Consider the following 17,490-nt stretch of genomic DNA (forward strand, 5'->3'; position numbering starts at 1 on the left):
TACTCTTCAAGCGGACAAGTCCAGTGACTGAAGGCGCAAGACGCAACCTTCAGAAGGTCTATGGATGCATGCTGAAGAAGCGAGACGCTACCTTCAGGCAGTCCATTTGCATTGCTTGAAGGCGCAAGACGCTACTCTTCAAGCGGACAAGTCCAGTGACTGAAGGCGCAAGACGCAACCTTCAGAAGGTCTATGGATGCATGCTGAAGAAGCAAGACGCTAACTTCAGGCAGTCCATTTGCAGTGCTTGAAGGCGCAAGACGCTACTCTTCAAGCGGACAAGTCCAGTTACTGAAGGCGCAAGACGCAACCTTCAGAAGGTCTATGGGTGCATGCTGAAGAAGCAAGATGCTAACTTCATGCAGTCCATTTTCCAGTGCTTGAAGGCGCAAGACGCTACTCTTCAAGCGGACAAGTCCAGTGACTGAAGGCGCAAGACGCAACCTTCAGAAGGTCTATGGATGCATGCTGAAGAAGCAAGACGCTAACTTCAGGCAGTCCATTTGCAGTGCTTGAAGGCGCAAGACGCTACTCTTCAAGCGGACAAGTCCAGTTACTGAAGGCGCAAGACGCAACCTTCAGAAGGTCTATGGGTGCATGCTGAAGAAGCAAGATGCTAACTTCATGCAGTCCATTTTCCAGTGCTTGAAGGCGCAAGACGCTACTCTTCAAGCGGACAAGTCCAGTGACTGAAGGCGCAAGACGCAACCTTCAGAAGGTCTATGGATGCATGCTGAAGAAGCAAGACGCTACCATCAGGCAGTCCATTTGCAGTGCTTGAAGGCGCAAGACACTACTCTTCAAGCGGACAAGTCCAGTGACTGAAGGCGCAAGACGCAACCTTCAGAAGGTCTATGGGTGCATGCTGAAGAAGCAAGATGCTAACTTCATGCAGTCCATTTTCCAGTGCTTGAAGGCGCAAGACGCAACTCTTCAAGCGGATAAGTCCAGTGACTGAAGGCGCAAGACGCAACCTTCAGAAGGTCTATGGATGCATGCTGAAGAAGCAAGACGCTAACTTCAGGCAGTCCATTTGCAGTGCTTGAAGGCGCAAGACGCTACTCTTCAAGCGGACAAGTCCAGTGACTGAAGGCGCAAGACGCAACCTTCAGAAGGTCTATGGATGCATGCTGAAGAAGCAAGACGCTAACTTCAGGCAGTCCATTTTCCAGTGCTTGAAGGCGCAAGACGCTACTCTTCAAGCGGACAAGTCCAGTGACTGAAGGCGCAAGACGCAACCTTCAGAAGGTCTATGGATGCATGCTGAAGAAGCGAGACGCTACCTTCAGGCAGTCCATTTGCATTGCTTGAAGGCGCAAGACGCTACTCTTCAAGCGGACAAGTCCAGTGACTGAAGGCGCAAGACGCAACCTTCAGAAGGTCTATGGATGCATGCTGAAGAAGCAAGACGCTAACTTCAGGCAGTCCATTTGCAGTGCTTGAAGGCGCAAGACGCTACTCTTCAAGCGGACAAGTCCAGTTACTGAAGGCGCAAGACGCAACCTTCAGAAGGTCTATGGGTGCATGCTGAAGAAGCAAGATGCTAACTTCATGCAGTCCATTTTCCAGTGCTTGAAGGCGCAAGACGCTACTCTTCAAGCGGACAAGTCCAGTGACTGAAGGCGCAAGACGCAACCTTCAGAAGGTCTATGGATGCATGCTGAAGAAGCAAGACGCTAACTTCAGGCAGTCCATTTTCCAGTGCTTGAAGGCGCAAGACGCTACTCTTCAAGCGGACAAGTCCAGTGACTGAAGGCGCAAGACGCAACCTTCAGAAGGTCTATGGATGCATGCTGAAGAAGCGAGACGCTACCTTCAGGCAGTCCATTTGCATTGCTTGAAGGCGCAAGACGCTACTCTTCAAGCGGACAAGTCCAGTGACTGAAGGCGCAAGACGCAACCTTCAGAAGGTCTATGGATGCATGCTGAAGAAGCAAGACGCTAACTTCAGGCAGTCCATTTGCAGTGCTTGAAGGCGCAAGACGCTACTCTTCAAGCGGACAAGTCCAGTTACTGAAGGCGCAAGACGCAACCTTCAGAAGGTCTATGGGTGCATGCTGAAGAAGCAAGATGCTAACTTCATGCAGTCCATTTTCCAGTGCTTGAAGGCGCAAGACGCTACTCTTCAAGCGGACAAGTCCAGTGACTGAAGGCGCAAGACGCAACCTTCAGAAGGTCTATGGATGCATGCTGAAGAAGCAAGACGCTAACTTCAGGCAGTCCATTTGCAGTGCTTGAAGGCGCAAGACGCTACTCTTCAAGCGGACAAGTCCAGTTACTGAAGGCGCAAGACGCAACCTTCAGAAGGTCTATGGGTGCATGCTGAAGAAGCAAGATGCTAACTTCATGCAGTCCATTTTCCAGTGCTTGAAGGCGCAAGACGCTACTCTTCAAGCGGACAAGTCCAGTGACTGAAGGCGCAAGACGCAACCTTCAGAAGGTCTATGGATGCATGCTGAAGAAGCAAGACGCTACCATCAGGCAGTCCATTTGCAGTGCTTGAAGGCGCAAGACACTACTCTTCAAGCGGACAAGTCCAGTGACTGAAGGCGCAAGACGCAACCTTCAGAAGGTCTATGGGTGCATGCTGAAGAAGCAAGATGCTAACTTCATGCAGTCCATTTTCCAGTGCTTGAAGGCGCAAGACGCAACTCTTCAAGCGGATAAGTCCAGTGACTGAAGGCGCAAGACGCAACCTTCAGAAGGTCTATGGATGCATGCTAAAGAAGCAAGACGCTAACTTCAGGCAGTCCATTTGCAGTGCTTGAAGGCGCAAGACGCTACTCTTCAAGCGGACAAGTCCAGTGACTGAAGGCGCAAGACGCAACCTTCAGATGGTCTATGGATGCATGCTGAAGAAGCAAGACGCTAACTTCAGGCAGTCCATTTGCAGTGCTTGAAGGCGCAAGACGCTACTCTTCAAGCGGACAAGTCCAGTTACTGAAGGCGCAAGACGCAACCTTCAGAAGGTCTATGGGTGCATGCTGAAGAAGCAAGATGCTAACTTCATGCAGTCCATTTTCCAGTGCTTGAAGGCGCAAGACGCTACTCTTCAAGCGGACAAGTCCAGTGACTGAAGGCGCAAGACGCAACCTTCAGAAGGTCTATGGGTGCATGCTGAAGAAGCAAGATGCTAACTTCATGCAGTCCATTTTCCAGTGCTTGAAGGCGCAAGACGCTACTCTTCAAGCGGACAAGTCCAGTGACTGAAGGCGCAAGACGCAACCTTCAGAAGGTCTATGGATGCATGCTGAAGAAGCAAGACGCTAACTTCAGGCAGTCCATTTGCAGTGCTTGAAGGCGCAAGACGCTACTCTTCAAGCGGACAAGTCCAGTGACTGAAGGCGCAAGACGCAACCTTCAGAAGGTCTATGGATGCATGCTGAAGAAGCAAGACGCTAACTTCAGGCAGTCCATTTTCCAGTGCTTGAAGGCGCAAGACGCTACTCTTCAAGCGGACAAGTCCAGTGACTGAAGGCGCAAGACGCAACCTTCAGAAGGTCTATGGATGCATGCTGAAGAAGCGAGACGCTACCTTCAGGCAGTCCATTTGCAGTGCTTGAAGGCGCAAGACGTTACTACTCTTCAAGCGGACAAGTCCAGTGACTGAAGGCGCAAGATGCAACCTTCAGAAGGTCTATGGATGCATGATGAAGAAGCGAGACGCTACTCTTCAAGAGGCCAAGACCGGTGGGTAAAAGTCCAATAATGGTGTCGTACTACGGAGGTAGCAGGAGACTTGCTTGGAGAATCAGGGAAGGAGCTGTCTATATATTGACCATAGTTCCTACTTTATGCATGACAAACTGTTGAAGAGTCTGCTTATCCAGCTCTCTCTGGTCTCTGTGATGATAGGATAATATTGCTTTGACCATGCTGGACATACGTAGCTGAACTGCTGAAACTTCCTCTGTGGGATTCTTCTTCTGAGGATTGGTTCAGCGTAGTGCAGGGATTCTTCAGTATTCAGGTCAAGACGGAGTCTCCTCAGGACGAATGGTGGTTCCATTCTCCTGGCCTCCACATCTTCCCAGTTTATATCGGAGAAGAATGGATGTGTACGGACATCTCCACTGACTCCCAGGCGCTGGTACTGGTCTTTACACAACAGGCCTTCCAAGATGCTGACTTGGTCGGGAGTTAGAGACTCTTGGAAGACTGGAGTATGATGGAGGACAGCGTGCTCACGTTCTCTACGATTATTTCCAGGGAATGCACTCTGTGATGTGAGGAGTCTGTAGAGGATCATGCCGATGGCAAAGTAGTCAGCTCCTCTCCCATGGGGCAAGCCGAGAATCAGTTCTGGGGCTGCATATCCTGGGTTACCTCTGCAACGGCTTTTAGTACCATTGAATGCATCAGTCACAGCAAGGCCAAAGTCAGTGATTTTTATGTGGCCTTCAGTGGTCAGGAGTATGTTATTTAGCTTTAGGTCACGATGGAGAATTCCTTGCTTGTGTAGGAACTCTACGCCACAGACCACTTCTGCTGCGATGAATTTTACAGTTGCGACATCAGGCCGACGTCCTTGGAAGAAATGATTCAAGTCCCCTCTATCAGCCAGCTCCATCACGTAATAGACGAAGTTCCTGGTGTGGAAAGCAGCCAGGCCATGGATGAGATACGGGCTTCCATGTGACATCTGGAGGATTTGATGCTCTACAAGACTGAAGCGATGTGTTGTATAAACCGCTTTGTCCATCACTTTGATGGCGACACGCTCTTTGAGGAAGTTGTCTGTCGCAAAGTAGACATTTCCAAAGCCTCCTTGACCCAGTTTCTGGTGGAAGTTGAAGCACCCAAGTGATAAGGGCACTGTGGCAGCTGATGGTCCTGCAGAAGCGCTGGCTTCTTCCACAGAGGTTACGGCTTTGGTGGTTTTAATGTCCTGGCACCTTCTGCTTTTAGATGATGACATAGACTGCATGACGCATAGCTCCTCTGGTGTGTTAGTGTCTAGAGAGCTGGAGAAAGGTCGGGCATCCTGCACAGGTCTGGATTTTCTGTTAGATGATGGATCATCTATAAAGAACATTCTGCTTTTAGATGGTGACATAGACCTGCGGAGCTCCTCTGGTGTGTTAGTGTCTAGAGAGCTGGAGTCAGGGCGGGCATCCTGCACAGGTCTGGATTTTCTGTTAGATTGCGGATCATCTATAAAGAACATTCTGCTTTTAGATGATGGCTCAGACCTTCGGAGCTCCTCTCCTGTCTCAGGATCTGCGTAGCTTTGGTCAATGGAGGTGTTCCAGCCGCCGCTGCTCTCAGATGATGACACAGACCTTTGGAGCATCTCTGTTAGGTTTAGGTCTAGAGAGCAGTGGTCACTGCCTATGTTCTGGCAGCTTCTGCTCTCTAATGTTGGCGAGGACCTGTGAAGCTCCTCTGGTGTGTTAGTGTCTAGAGAGCTGGAGTCAGGGTGGGCATCCTGCACAGGTTTGGATTTTCTGGCAATCTTTCTGCTCGAAGTGTTAGCAGTGTTCCCCCCATCTTTGTTAGATGACGGATCACCTATAAAGAACATTCTGCTTTTAGATGATGACACAGACCTTCGGAGCTCCTCTCCTGTCTCAGGGTCTGCGTAGCTTTGGTCAATGGAGATGTTCCAGCCGCCGCTGCTCTCAGATGATGACACAGACCTTTGGAGCATCTCTGGTGGGTTTAGGTCTAGAGAGCGGTGGTCACTGCCTATGTTCTGGCAGCTTCTGCTCTCAGATGTTGGTGAGGACCTGTGAAGCTCCTCTGGTGTGTTAGTGTCTAGAGAGCTGGAGTCAGGGTGGGCATCCTGCACGGGTCTGGATTTTCTCATACCTCTGGTGTCCACCATGTGGCTGGGTCCTGGGATCTCACTAGCAGGGTCTTCCTTGATGTGGTAGGTCCCTCTTTGGTTGAGACTAGAGATCCATCTCCAAGGTTTCAGGATCCAGGCTAAGAACTTGCTCTTTTTACCTCTCTTGGATTTCTTCTTCCCTGGTTCCTTCTCTTCCTCTGGTTCTCCATCCTCAGTGTTAATGTTCTCCAGTGGGTTTCCTCCATGTCGGTTGTCCTCCTCCTGTGCACCACAGTCCTGGGTGTACAGGGTATCCAAGCCTTGGAGCTGCTCCTGGGTGTTGTCCTCCAGGATGGGCGGCTCTACAGGGCTGGTCATGGTAGATGTTGCACCATTATACTCATTGTATATGGCATCCTCCAAGCCTTGGAGCTGCTCCTGGGTGTTTTCATCCAGGATGGGCGGCTCTACAGGGCTGGTCATGGTAGATGTTGCACCATTATACTCATTGTATATGGCATCCTCCAAGCCTTGGAGCTGCTCCTGGGTGTTTTCATCCAGGATGGGCGGCTCTACAGGGCTGGTCATGGTAGATGTTGCACCATTATACTCATTGTATATGGCATCCTCCAAGCCTTGGAGCTGCTCCTGGGTGTTGTCCTCCAGGATGGGCGGCTCTACAGGGCTGGTAATGGTAGATGTTGCATCATTATACTCATTGTATATGGCATACTCCAAGCCTTGGAGTTGCTCCTGGATCTGGTCATACTCGTCCAGGATGGCTTGCTCCATAAGGCTAGTAGGAGATGTTGCTCTCTCCATGGCTCAGGAGAGAATGAGCAGGTGGGCACTGCGCGCGGGCTTTTATACCCTGGTGAGTGGGCGGGGCTAAGCTATCTTGCTCCTGATTGGTCAGTTATCTACGTGGCATTGTGACATCATCAGCCATGGGGGGCGGTTCTATGTCATTGTGACATCATCAGCCATGGTGGGAGGTTCTATGTCATTGTGACATCATCAGCCATGGTGGGAGGTTCTATGTCACTGTAACATCGTCAGCCATGGTGGGAGGTTCTATGTCACTGTAACATCGTCAGCCATGGTGGGAGGTTCTATGTCACTGTAACATCGTCAGCCATGGTGGGAGGTTCTATGTCACTGGGACATCGTCAGCCATGGTGGGAGGTTCTATGTCACTGTAACATCGTCAGCCATGGTGGGAGGTTCTATGTCATTGTAACATCGTCAGCCATGGTGGGAGGTTCTATGTCACTGGGACATCGTCAGCCATGGTGGGAGGTTCTATGTCACTGTAACATCGTCAGCCATGGTGGGAGGTTCTATGTCACTGTAACATCGACAGCCAAGGTGGGAGGTTCTATGTCACTGTAACATCGTCAGCCATGGTGGGAGGTTCTATGTCACTGTAACATCGTCAGCCATGGTGGGAGGTTCTATGTCATTGTAACATCGTCAGCCATGGTGGGAGGTTCTATGTCACTGGGACATCGTCAGCCATGGTGGGAGGTTCTATGTCACTGTAACATCGTCAGCCATGGTGGGAGGTTCTATGTCACTGTAACATCGTCAGCCATGGTGGGAGGTTCTATGTCATTGTAACATCGTCAGCCATTGTGGGAGGTTCTATGTCACTGGGACATCGTCAGCCATGGTGGGAGGTTCTATGTCACTGTAACATCGCCAGCCATGGTGGGAGGTTCTATGTCACTGTAACATCGCCAGCCATGGTGGGAGGTTCTATGTCACTGTAACATCGCCAGCCATGGTGGGAGGTTCTATGTCCCTGTGACTTCATCATCCATGGTGGGAGGTTCTATGTCACTGTAACATCGTGAGCCATGGTGGGAGGTTCTATGTCACTGTGACATCGTCAGCCATGGTGGGAGGTTCTATGTCACTGTAACATCGTCAGCCATTGTGGGAGGTTCTATGTCAATGTAACATCGTCAGCCATGGTGGGAGGTTCTATGTCACTGGGACATCATCAGCCATGGTGGGAGGTTCTATGTCACTGTAACATCGACAGCCAAGGTGGGAGGTTCTATGTCACTGGGACATCGTCAGCCATGGTGGGAGGTTCTATGTCACTGTAACATCGTCAGCCATAGTGGGAGGTTCTTTGTCATTGTAACATCGTCAGCCATGGTGGGAGGTTCTATGTCACTGGGACATCGTCAGCCATGGTGGGAGGTTCTATGTCACTGTAACATCGCCAGCCATGGTGGGAGGTTCTATGTCACTGTGACATTGTCAGCCATGGTGGGAGGTTCTATGTCATTGTGACATCGTCAGCCATGGTGGGAGGTTCTATGTCACTGTGACATCGTCAGCCATGGTGGGAGGTTCTATGTCATTCTGACATCGTCGGCCATGGTGGGAGGTTCTATGTCACTGTGACATCATCAGCCATGGTGGGAGGTTCTATGTCACTGTAACATCGTCAGCCATGGTGGGAGGTTCTATGTCACTGTAACATCGTCAGCCATGGTGGGAGGTTCTATGTCACTGTAACATCGTCAGCCATGGTGGGAGGTTCTATGTCACTGTAACATCGTCAGCCATTGTGGGAGGTACTATGTCACTGTAACATCATCAGCTATGGTCGGAGGTATTATGTCATTGTCACATCATCAGCCATGGTGGGAGGTTCTATGTCACTGTGACATCATCAGCCATGGTGGGAAATTCTATCTCACTGTAACATCGCCAGCCATGGTGGGAGGTTCTGTATCACTTTGACATCATCAGCCATGGTGGGAGGTTCTATGTCATTGTGACATCATCAGCCATAGTGGGAGGTTCTATGTCATTGTGACATCATCAGCCTTGGTGGGAGGTTCTATGTCACTCTTACATCATCAGCCATGGTGGGAGGTTAGCAGAAAGAATCAAAGGTCGAGACTGGCTCTTACTGAGGAGCGGGTTGTGTTGAGGAGAAGTGGTGCACAGGTTTAGGGACGAAAGAAAGATTCATTTATTTGGATTTTATGTTTATCGAAAAACTCGTAAAGACTGAACCCAAAGTGTGCAAAGAAGTCAGTGATATGTGGTGGAGGAAGTGTCATGGTTTGCGGAATGTTTTCTGCAGCAGGACTTCTCATACAGCTACACGGCAGAGGGAATACAAGTATCAGAACCTTCTTCTACAACACACGGCTCCTTGCTTGTGCGATTCACTCAATCAGCAGCAATTTCCATGCTGGGTAAAGCCCCATCACACAGGAAAACAGGTAAATCAGGTTTTTTTGTAAAATAAAATTTTTATGTTTATACTTTGTAGTTGTGTAGAACCCTGTTGTAGTGACCTGGAGACCCCGTACATCCATCACATGTTCATTAATGGAGATGATATTATTCCTGTAAAAATCCAGTGATCAGACCTTGTTCTGTAGTTTTTTTTTATCTCCAGTGTATAAAACACACATATACATTATACACACATATACATTATACACACACGTACAAAAGAATATACACAATATACACACACAGGAGATTGAAGAAGGCTCCAGGCCATAGGAGCCGAAACATAGCTGTTTTGCACATGTTGGAATAAACCAGTACTTTGCTTCACAACTTTGGAGTGCTGCCATATTTCTTCATCATATTATATATAAAATAGGTTCTGGAGGTTTGTTCTTAAGTTGAATTTGTATGTAAGTCGGAACTGTATATTTTATAATTGTAGCCCAAGACAAATTAATAAAGCTTAATTGCAGACACCTGTGATAACTGTTATAGCTGTTTATTGTAGGCTAAGGCACTGGACATTACCAACATCTAGGGGTCTGTTTGTAACTAGGGGTCGTCTGTAAGTCGGGGACCGCTAAATATATATATATATGGGTCGGGGTTTCATGAATATTCAGAACATATGAAAACTGTATTTCTTATTTTATCCCAGAAGACGAATACTATATGTATATATAATGGTATTAAAATGTGTGAAATAAATGGGGAAAAATAAAAATAATAAATGAATAAAAAATCCTGGACTTGTATTATATACACAACAATTAATGAGATGGACACAACATCCCATATTTGCTGGGACCATCATGAATTGAGTGGGGGTCCTGGATACACTGATGTAGGGGGCAGGTTGAGATTTTGACCTGCTGCAACATTAAAGGGACGGACTGAAAGTGTTAAATAACCCCCCATAAATAGCCCCCGCGTCTGTCTACAGGTGGTCTCTGGTAATGACTCAAAGTGGAGCCGAGCTGCAATCCCGCATGTGACCTGAGGACGGGTGTGGCGCCACATCGAGAAAAACGGGCGTCCATTGTCACCCAATAAGGGGTTTGACCAATTATCTTAAATCAAAGTGGTCAAAAACGCATGCGTTTTTTGACGGACTGCTTAGCGTGTGGCATCATCCTAAATGTACAGATGGAACAGAACCCGTCCAGGAAGAGAAGAGCGCAGCGTCCCGGACTTAATGAAGTCATTTGGGGAGATTTATCAGAAACATCTGAGAGCAGAACCGTTCTAGTTGTCCATTGCAACCAATCAGAGCTCAGCTTCCATTTTCCCACAGCTGTTTATAAAATGAAAGCTGAGCTCTGATTGGTTTCCATGGGAAACCAGAACAGTTTTACCTCAGACGCTGAAGCTTTAAAAACAAAAACGAAAAAAATAACCCAGTTTGGTTTTGTGTATTCAGATCTATATGTCTCCATGGTTACAGACTACCAACAAGCCCCATGTTGTCTGATTAAACATTCATGTGTTTTTTCAGGTACAAATTCAGTCCAGAAACATAAAAGTACAGAGAGAAGTCACCACGACCCATCCGACTACATTGAGGGACTGTTTGTAGTCTGTAACCACGGAGACGCAGTCATTACCGCCACACAGCTGCCTAATACTGTGAGATTTATGTAAATCCAAATCACCCCATTCATAGATTTACCTGTAAGTAAACGCAGGTAGGTAGCAAAATATTGGGGGAGATTTATCAGAAGTCTCTTAGAGCAGAGCTGTTCTAGTTACCCATGGTAACCAATCAGAGCTCAGCTTTCATTTTCCCACAGCTGTTTATAAAATTACAGCTGAGCTCTGATTGGTTTCCATGGGCAACTAGAACAGTTTTACCTCAGAAACTTAAGATAAATCTCCCCCATTGTATGCAGATCCCCAAACTGAGCCTCAACCAATCACAGCATGGCTTTCATTTTAGTTTCTGCACTGTGATTGGTTTCCGTCTCAGAACGGTGCTATGTCTCCATGACAACACTTTCCATTGGATTCTCCCATTACTACAGCCTCAGGCTTCGGGCCTACATCTCCCTGTGATCTCTAATACTGGGAAGAATAGGAAGAGTCTCACACTTTGGGTTCTAATAAGTTAATCTTTATTATTAATCCATCCTATAAGGTTTGTTCTCTCCTGTGGGGGGAGTACGCGGCCGCTCCGGACCCCCCACTATCAGATCACAACGTGCGGCCCCTCACAGCAGGGCAGAGTTCATTGGGTTTTCCAGGTTGGTTCGGAAATGATCCAGGAACATGGCTGCCAGATCATCGCTGACCAGGCGGCCGTCACTGGACAGGGTCACATTCAGCATCTCCTTCCTCTTCACCTCCGGGTTCCCCTCTTCATCTTCCTCTAGAGCCAACTCTGTCCTGGAGCGTCCCACCGCCAGGATACAGGACTGCGGGGGGTTAATGACTGCGCTGAACCCCGTGATGCCGTACATGCCAAGGTTAGAGATGCTGCACCCCCAAAGGAAGAAAAAATGTATAATTTTTCACTCGTCTAAGAGTTATTTTTTATATAAAACACCACCGTTTTGTTTATGCAGCTCCAGTGCGTGCCTATGCGTGTAGCTAAGTTTAACTTGACTCTTACAAGCTCAAACATGAACTTAAGTCTGTGGATTTTGTGGTGTTAAATATCAATTTAAAGCTTCTTACACTGTATTTAATGCATTATGTACGTGTTGTCATAGTAACAGACTACAAACATTAGAAGTGTAGTCTGATTCCGCCTTTAGGAGTTATTTCATGGAGAAAATGGTGAAAACACCACATGACCGCAGGATAATACCACAGACATGGTCAGGAATGAAGGAAAGTAGCTTTGCAGAGGAGCTGTGTACACGAAACGGCCCATATCAAGTCCATAGCAACAGTGTATCAGACATGACTGTGCTACAAAAAGGTGCACAGTCACACAAATATACCTGAAGGATCCCCCTTGGTATTCCTCCGGTAACAGTTTTCCATTTCTTGCCTTTTGGGCCCAAACCTAAAAAACAACAACAACATTTATTTATAAAAAATGATTTAAGTAAAGTTTGTTGAATAGTTAAACACCTAAAATAGGTTAACAAATAAAGGGGCTGTCCCTGGTATTGCAGTTCAGTCCCAATCTATTGAACTGTATACAGGAAGCTCCTGAGCTCCCCCTAGTGGTGGCTGCAGGTAGTATAGGATTTCCCAGAAGGGAATTTGAGGTCCACAGCATATACACACTATACCATGTAGAACGTATATACTGTAATATACACAATATACCTTATATACTGTAATATACACAATATACCGTATATACTGTAATATACACAAAATACCTTATATACTGTAATATACACAATATACCGTATATACAGTATACATAGAGCCATGGTGAGAGGTTCTGTATCACTTTGACATCGCCAGCCATGGTGGGAGGTTCCATATCACTTTGACATCATCAGCCATGGTGGGAGGTTCCATATCACTGTAACATCATCAGCCATGGTGGGAGGTTCTATGTCACTGTGGCATCATCAGCCATGGTGGGAGGTTCTATGTCACTGTAACATCATCAGCCATGGTGGGAGGTTCTATGTCATTGTGACATCATCAGCCATGGTGGGACGTTCTATGTCACTGTGACATCATCAGCCATGGTGGGAGGTTCCATATCACTTTGACATCATCAGCCATGGTGGGAGGTTCTATGTCACTGTAACATCATCAGCCATGGTGGGAGGTTCTATGTCACTGTGACATCATCAGCCATGGTGGGAGGTTCTATGTCACTGTGACATCATCAGCCATGGTGGGAGGTTCTATGTCACTGTAACATCATCAGCCATGGTGGGAGGTTCTATGTCACTGTGACATCATCAGCCATGGTGGGAGGTTCTATGTCACTGTGACATCATCAGCCATGGTGGGAGGTTCTATGTCACTGTAACATCATCAGCCATGGTGGGAGGTTCTATGTCACTGTGACATCATCAGCCATGGTGGGAGGTTCTATGTCACCGTAACATCATCAGCCATGGTGGGAGGTTCTATGTCACTGTGACATCATCAGCCATGGTGGGAGGTTCTATGTCACTGTGACATCATCAGCCATGGTGGGAGGTTCTATGTCACTGTAACATCATCAGCCATGGTGGGAGGTTCTATGTCACTGTGACATCATCAGCCATGGTGGGAGGTTCTATGTCACTGTGACATCATCAGCCATGGTGGGAGGTTCTATGTCACTGTGGCATCATCAGCCATGGTGGGAGGTTCTATGTCACTGTAACATCATCAGCCATGGTGGGAGGTTCTATGTCATTGTGACGTCATCAGCCATGGTGGGACGTACTATGTCACTGTGACATCATCAGCCATGGTGGGAGGATCAGTATCACTTTGACATCATCAGCCATGGTGGGAGGTTCTATGTCACTGTGATATCATCAGCCATGGTGGGAGGTTCTATGTCACTGTAACATTATCAGCCATGGCTAATTATTAATTTATTTGGATTTTATGTTCATCGAAAAACTCGTAAAGACTGAACCCAAAGTGTTTAAAGAAGTCAGTGTCATGGAGGAAGTGTCATGGTTTGGGGAATGTTTTCTGCAGCAGGACTTCTCATACAGCTACATAGCAGAGGAAATACAAGTATCAGAACCTTCTTCTACAACACACGGCTCCTTCCTTGTGCGATTCACTCAATCAGCAGCAATTTCCATGCTGGGTAAAGCCCCATCACACAGCAAAACAGGTAAATCAGGTTTTTTTCGTAAAATAAAGTTTTTATGTTGATACTTTGTAGTTGTGTAGAACCCTGTTGTAGTGACCTGGAGACCCCGTACATCCAGGGCCAGATTAAAGTTGGTGGGGGCCCTTGGGCAAAATCTGGTGGAGGCCCCCACTAAGTGTAGCGTACACACACGTCCTCCTGCTACATACAACCGCCTCACTGCCAGTAACACAGCTATACACAGCCGCCTCATACCCAGTAACACAGCTACATACAGCCACCTCACCCCAGTAACACAGCTACATACAGCCGCATCACCCCCAGTAACACAGCTACATACAGCCGCATCACCCCCAGTAACACAGCTACATACAGCCGCATCACCCCCAGAAACACAGCTACATACAGCCGCCTCATCCCCAGTAACATAGCTACATACAGCCGCCTCATCCCCAGTAACACAGCTACATACAGCTGCCTCACCCCCAGTAACACAGCTACATACAGCCGCCTCATCCCCAGTAACACAGCTACATACAGCCGCCTCATCCCCAGTAATACAGCTACATACAGCTGCCTCACCCCCAGTAACACAGCTACATACAGCCGCCTCGTCCCCTGTAACACAGCTACATACAGCCGCATCATCCCCAGTAACACAGCTACATACAGCCGCCTCATCCCCAGTAACACAGCTACATACAGTCGCCTCATCCCCAATAACACCGCTATATACAGCCGCCTCATCCCCAGTAACACAGCTACATATAGCCGCCTCATCCCCAATAACACCGCTACATACAGCCGCCTCATCCCCAGTAACACAGCTACATACAGCCGCCTCACCTCCAGTAACACATCTACATACAGCCGCATCACCCCCAGTAACACAGCTACATACAGCCGCCTCATCCCCAATAACACCGCTATATACAGCCGCCTCATCCCCAGTAACACAGCTACATACAGCTGCCTCATCCCCAATAACACCGCTACATACAGCCGCCTCATCCCCTGTAACACAGCTACATACAGCCACATCATCCCCAGTAACACAGCTTCATACAGCCGCCTCACCCCCAGTAACACAGCTAAATACAGCCGCCTCATCCCCAGTAACACAGCTACATACTGCCTTCTCATCCCCAGTAACACAGCTTCATACAGCCGCCTCACCCCCAGTAACACAGCTACATACAGCCGCCTCATCCCCAGTAACACAGCTACATACAGCCGCATCATCCCCAGTAACACAGCTTCATACAGCCGCCTTATCCCCAGTAACACAGCTACATACAGCCGCCTCATCCCCAGTAACACTGCTACATACAGCCGCCTCGCCCCCAGTAACACAGCTACATACAGCCGCATCATACCCAGTAACACAGCTACATACAGCTGCCTCGCCCCCAGTAACACAGCTACATACAGCCGCCTCGCCCCCAGTAACACTGCTACATACAGCCGCCTCGCCCCCAGTAACACAGCTACATACAGCCGCATCATACCCAGTAACACAGCTACATACAGCTGCCTCACCCCCAGTAACACAGCTACATACAGCCGCATCATACCCAGTAACACCGCTACATACAGCCGCCTCATCCCCAGTAACACCGCTACATACAGCCGCCTCATCCCCTGTAACACAGCTACACACAGCCGCCTCATCCCCAGTAACACCGCTACATACAGCCGCCTCATCCCCAGTACCACAGCTACATACAGCCGCCTCATCCCCAGTAACACAGCTACATACAGCCGCCTCACCCCCAGTAACACAGCTACATACAGCCGCCTCATCCCCAGTAACACAGCTACACACAGCCGCCTCACCCCCAGTAACACAGCTACATACAGCCGCCTCATCCCCAGTAACACAGCTACATACAGCCGCCTCACCCCCAGTAACACAGCTACATACAGCGGCGACAGCACGAAACATATATATATATATATATTTACATATGTATATATATATATATATAGAGTATATACATACATTCCATATACACACTATATACAAAAACCACATCATTCACATATATATATAAATGTACACACATATATGCTTATATAAATATATGCGTGTATAAACACAGTATATGCATCTATACACAGTAGATGCATAAATACACAGTATATACACATATACACAATAGAAGCATAAATACACAGTATATACACATATACACAGTAGATGCATAAATACACAGTATATACATATATACATATATACACAGTAGATGCATAAATACACAGTATATACATATATACACAGTAGATGCATAAATACACGGTATATACACATATACACAGTAGATGCATAAATACACAGTATATACATATATACACAGTAGATTAATATATACACAGTATATACACATATACACAGTAGATGCATAAATACACGGTATATACACATATACACAGTAGATGCATATATACACAGTATATACATATATACACATATACACAGTAGATGCATATATACACAGTATATACATATATACACATATACACAGTAGATGCATATATACACAGTATATACATATATACACATATACACAGTAGATGCATATATACACAGTATATACATATATTCACATATACACAGTAGATGCATATATACACAGTATATACATATATACACATATACACAGTAGATGCATATATACACAGTATATACATATATACACATATACACAGTAGATGCATATATACACAGCATATACATATATACACATATACACAGTAAATGCATATATACACAGCATATACATATATACACAGTAGATGCATACATACACAGTATATACATATATACACATATACACTGTATATACACTGTATATACATATATTCACTGTATATACATATATACACATATACACTGTATATACATATATACACATATACACTGTATATACATATATACACACAGAAAAACACATATGTATATACTTACCTGTTACGGTTGACCGAGTGCCTGTTTGTTCGGGCGGGTTGGGGGGTCTTGCCAGTGCTTGTTCGCCAGGGGGGGGGGGGGGGGAGTCGGTCGCTTATTCGGCCGGGAAGGGGGGGGGGGGTTGGCGGGAGCAAGTTTCGTGCGGGGGGGGGGGGGGAGTGGTCAGCGAGTGGAGCGGGGAGCGGTGAGCGAGCGGAGCGGGGGGTGGTGAGCGAGAGGAGCGGGGAGCGGGGGGGTGGTGAGCGAGAGGAGCGGGGGGTGGTGAGCGAGAGGAGCGGGTGGTGGTGAGCGAGCGGAGCGGGGAGCGGGTGGTGGTGAGCGAGCGGAGCGGGGGTGGTGAGCGAGCGGAGCGGGGAGCGGGGTGTGGTGAGCGAGCGGAGCGGGGAGCGGATCCCCATGCAGCAGGATGAGTGGGCGGGCAGTTTATGCAGGGGCTGGATCGCCGGGGAGGCGCTCACCTATGCCCGGAGGCGGAGGGCGGCGTTCGGCTCATGAGGGGGGGCACGGGAGGTGCGATCTGGTGGGGGCCCCTAAGGGGGGCAAGATGGTGGAGGCCCCGGGGCTCGAGCCCCGGAAGCCCCGCCTATAATCCGGCCCTGCGTACATCCATCACATGTTCATTAATGGAGATGATATTATTCCTGTAAAAATCCAGTGATCAGACCTTGTTCTCCAGTGTATAATACACACATATACATTATACACACATATACATTATACACACACGTACAAAAGAATATGCACAATATACAC

General features: G+C 47.7%; 1 protein-coding gene across 1 annotated transcript; it reads right to left on the reverse strand.

The window, feature by feature from the left end:
- Positions 1-11,131: 11,131 nt before the first annotated feature.
- On the reverse strand, positions 11,132-13,449 carry LOC140070281 (pyruvate dehydrogenase protein X component, mitochondrial-like). The gene is made up of 3 exons (XM_072116634.1): positions 13,432-13,449; positions 11,980-12,044; positions 11,132-11,509 (listed from the first exon to the last, which is right to left on the reverse strand). Exons 1-3 carry the CDS (start codon positions 13,447-13,449, stop codon positions 11,245-11,247), a joined length of 348 nt encoding a protein of 115 aa, XP_071972735.1. The 3' UTR covers positions 11,132-11,244.
- Between the last annotated feature and the right edge of the window lie 4,041 nt (positions 13,450-17,490).

This window comes from Engystomops pustulosus, chromosome 7, assembly GCF_040894005.1.
Source record: "Engystomops pustulosus chromosome 7, aEngPut4.maternal, whole genome shotgun sequence".
Taxonomy (NCBI): domain Eukaryota; kingdom Metazoa; phylum Chordata; class Amphibia; order Anura; family Leptodactylidae; genus Engystomops; species Engystomops pustulosus.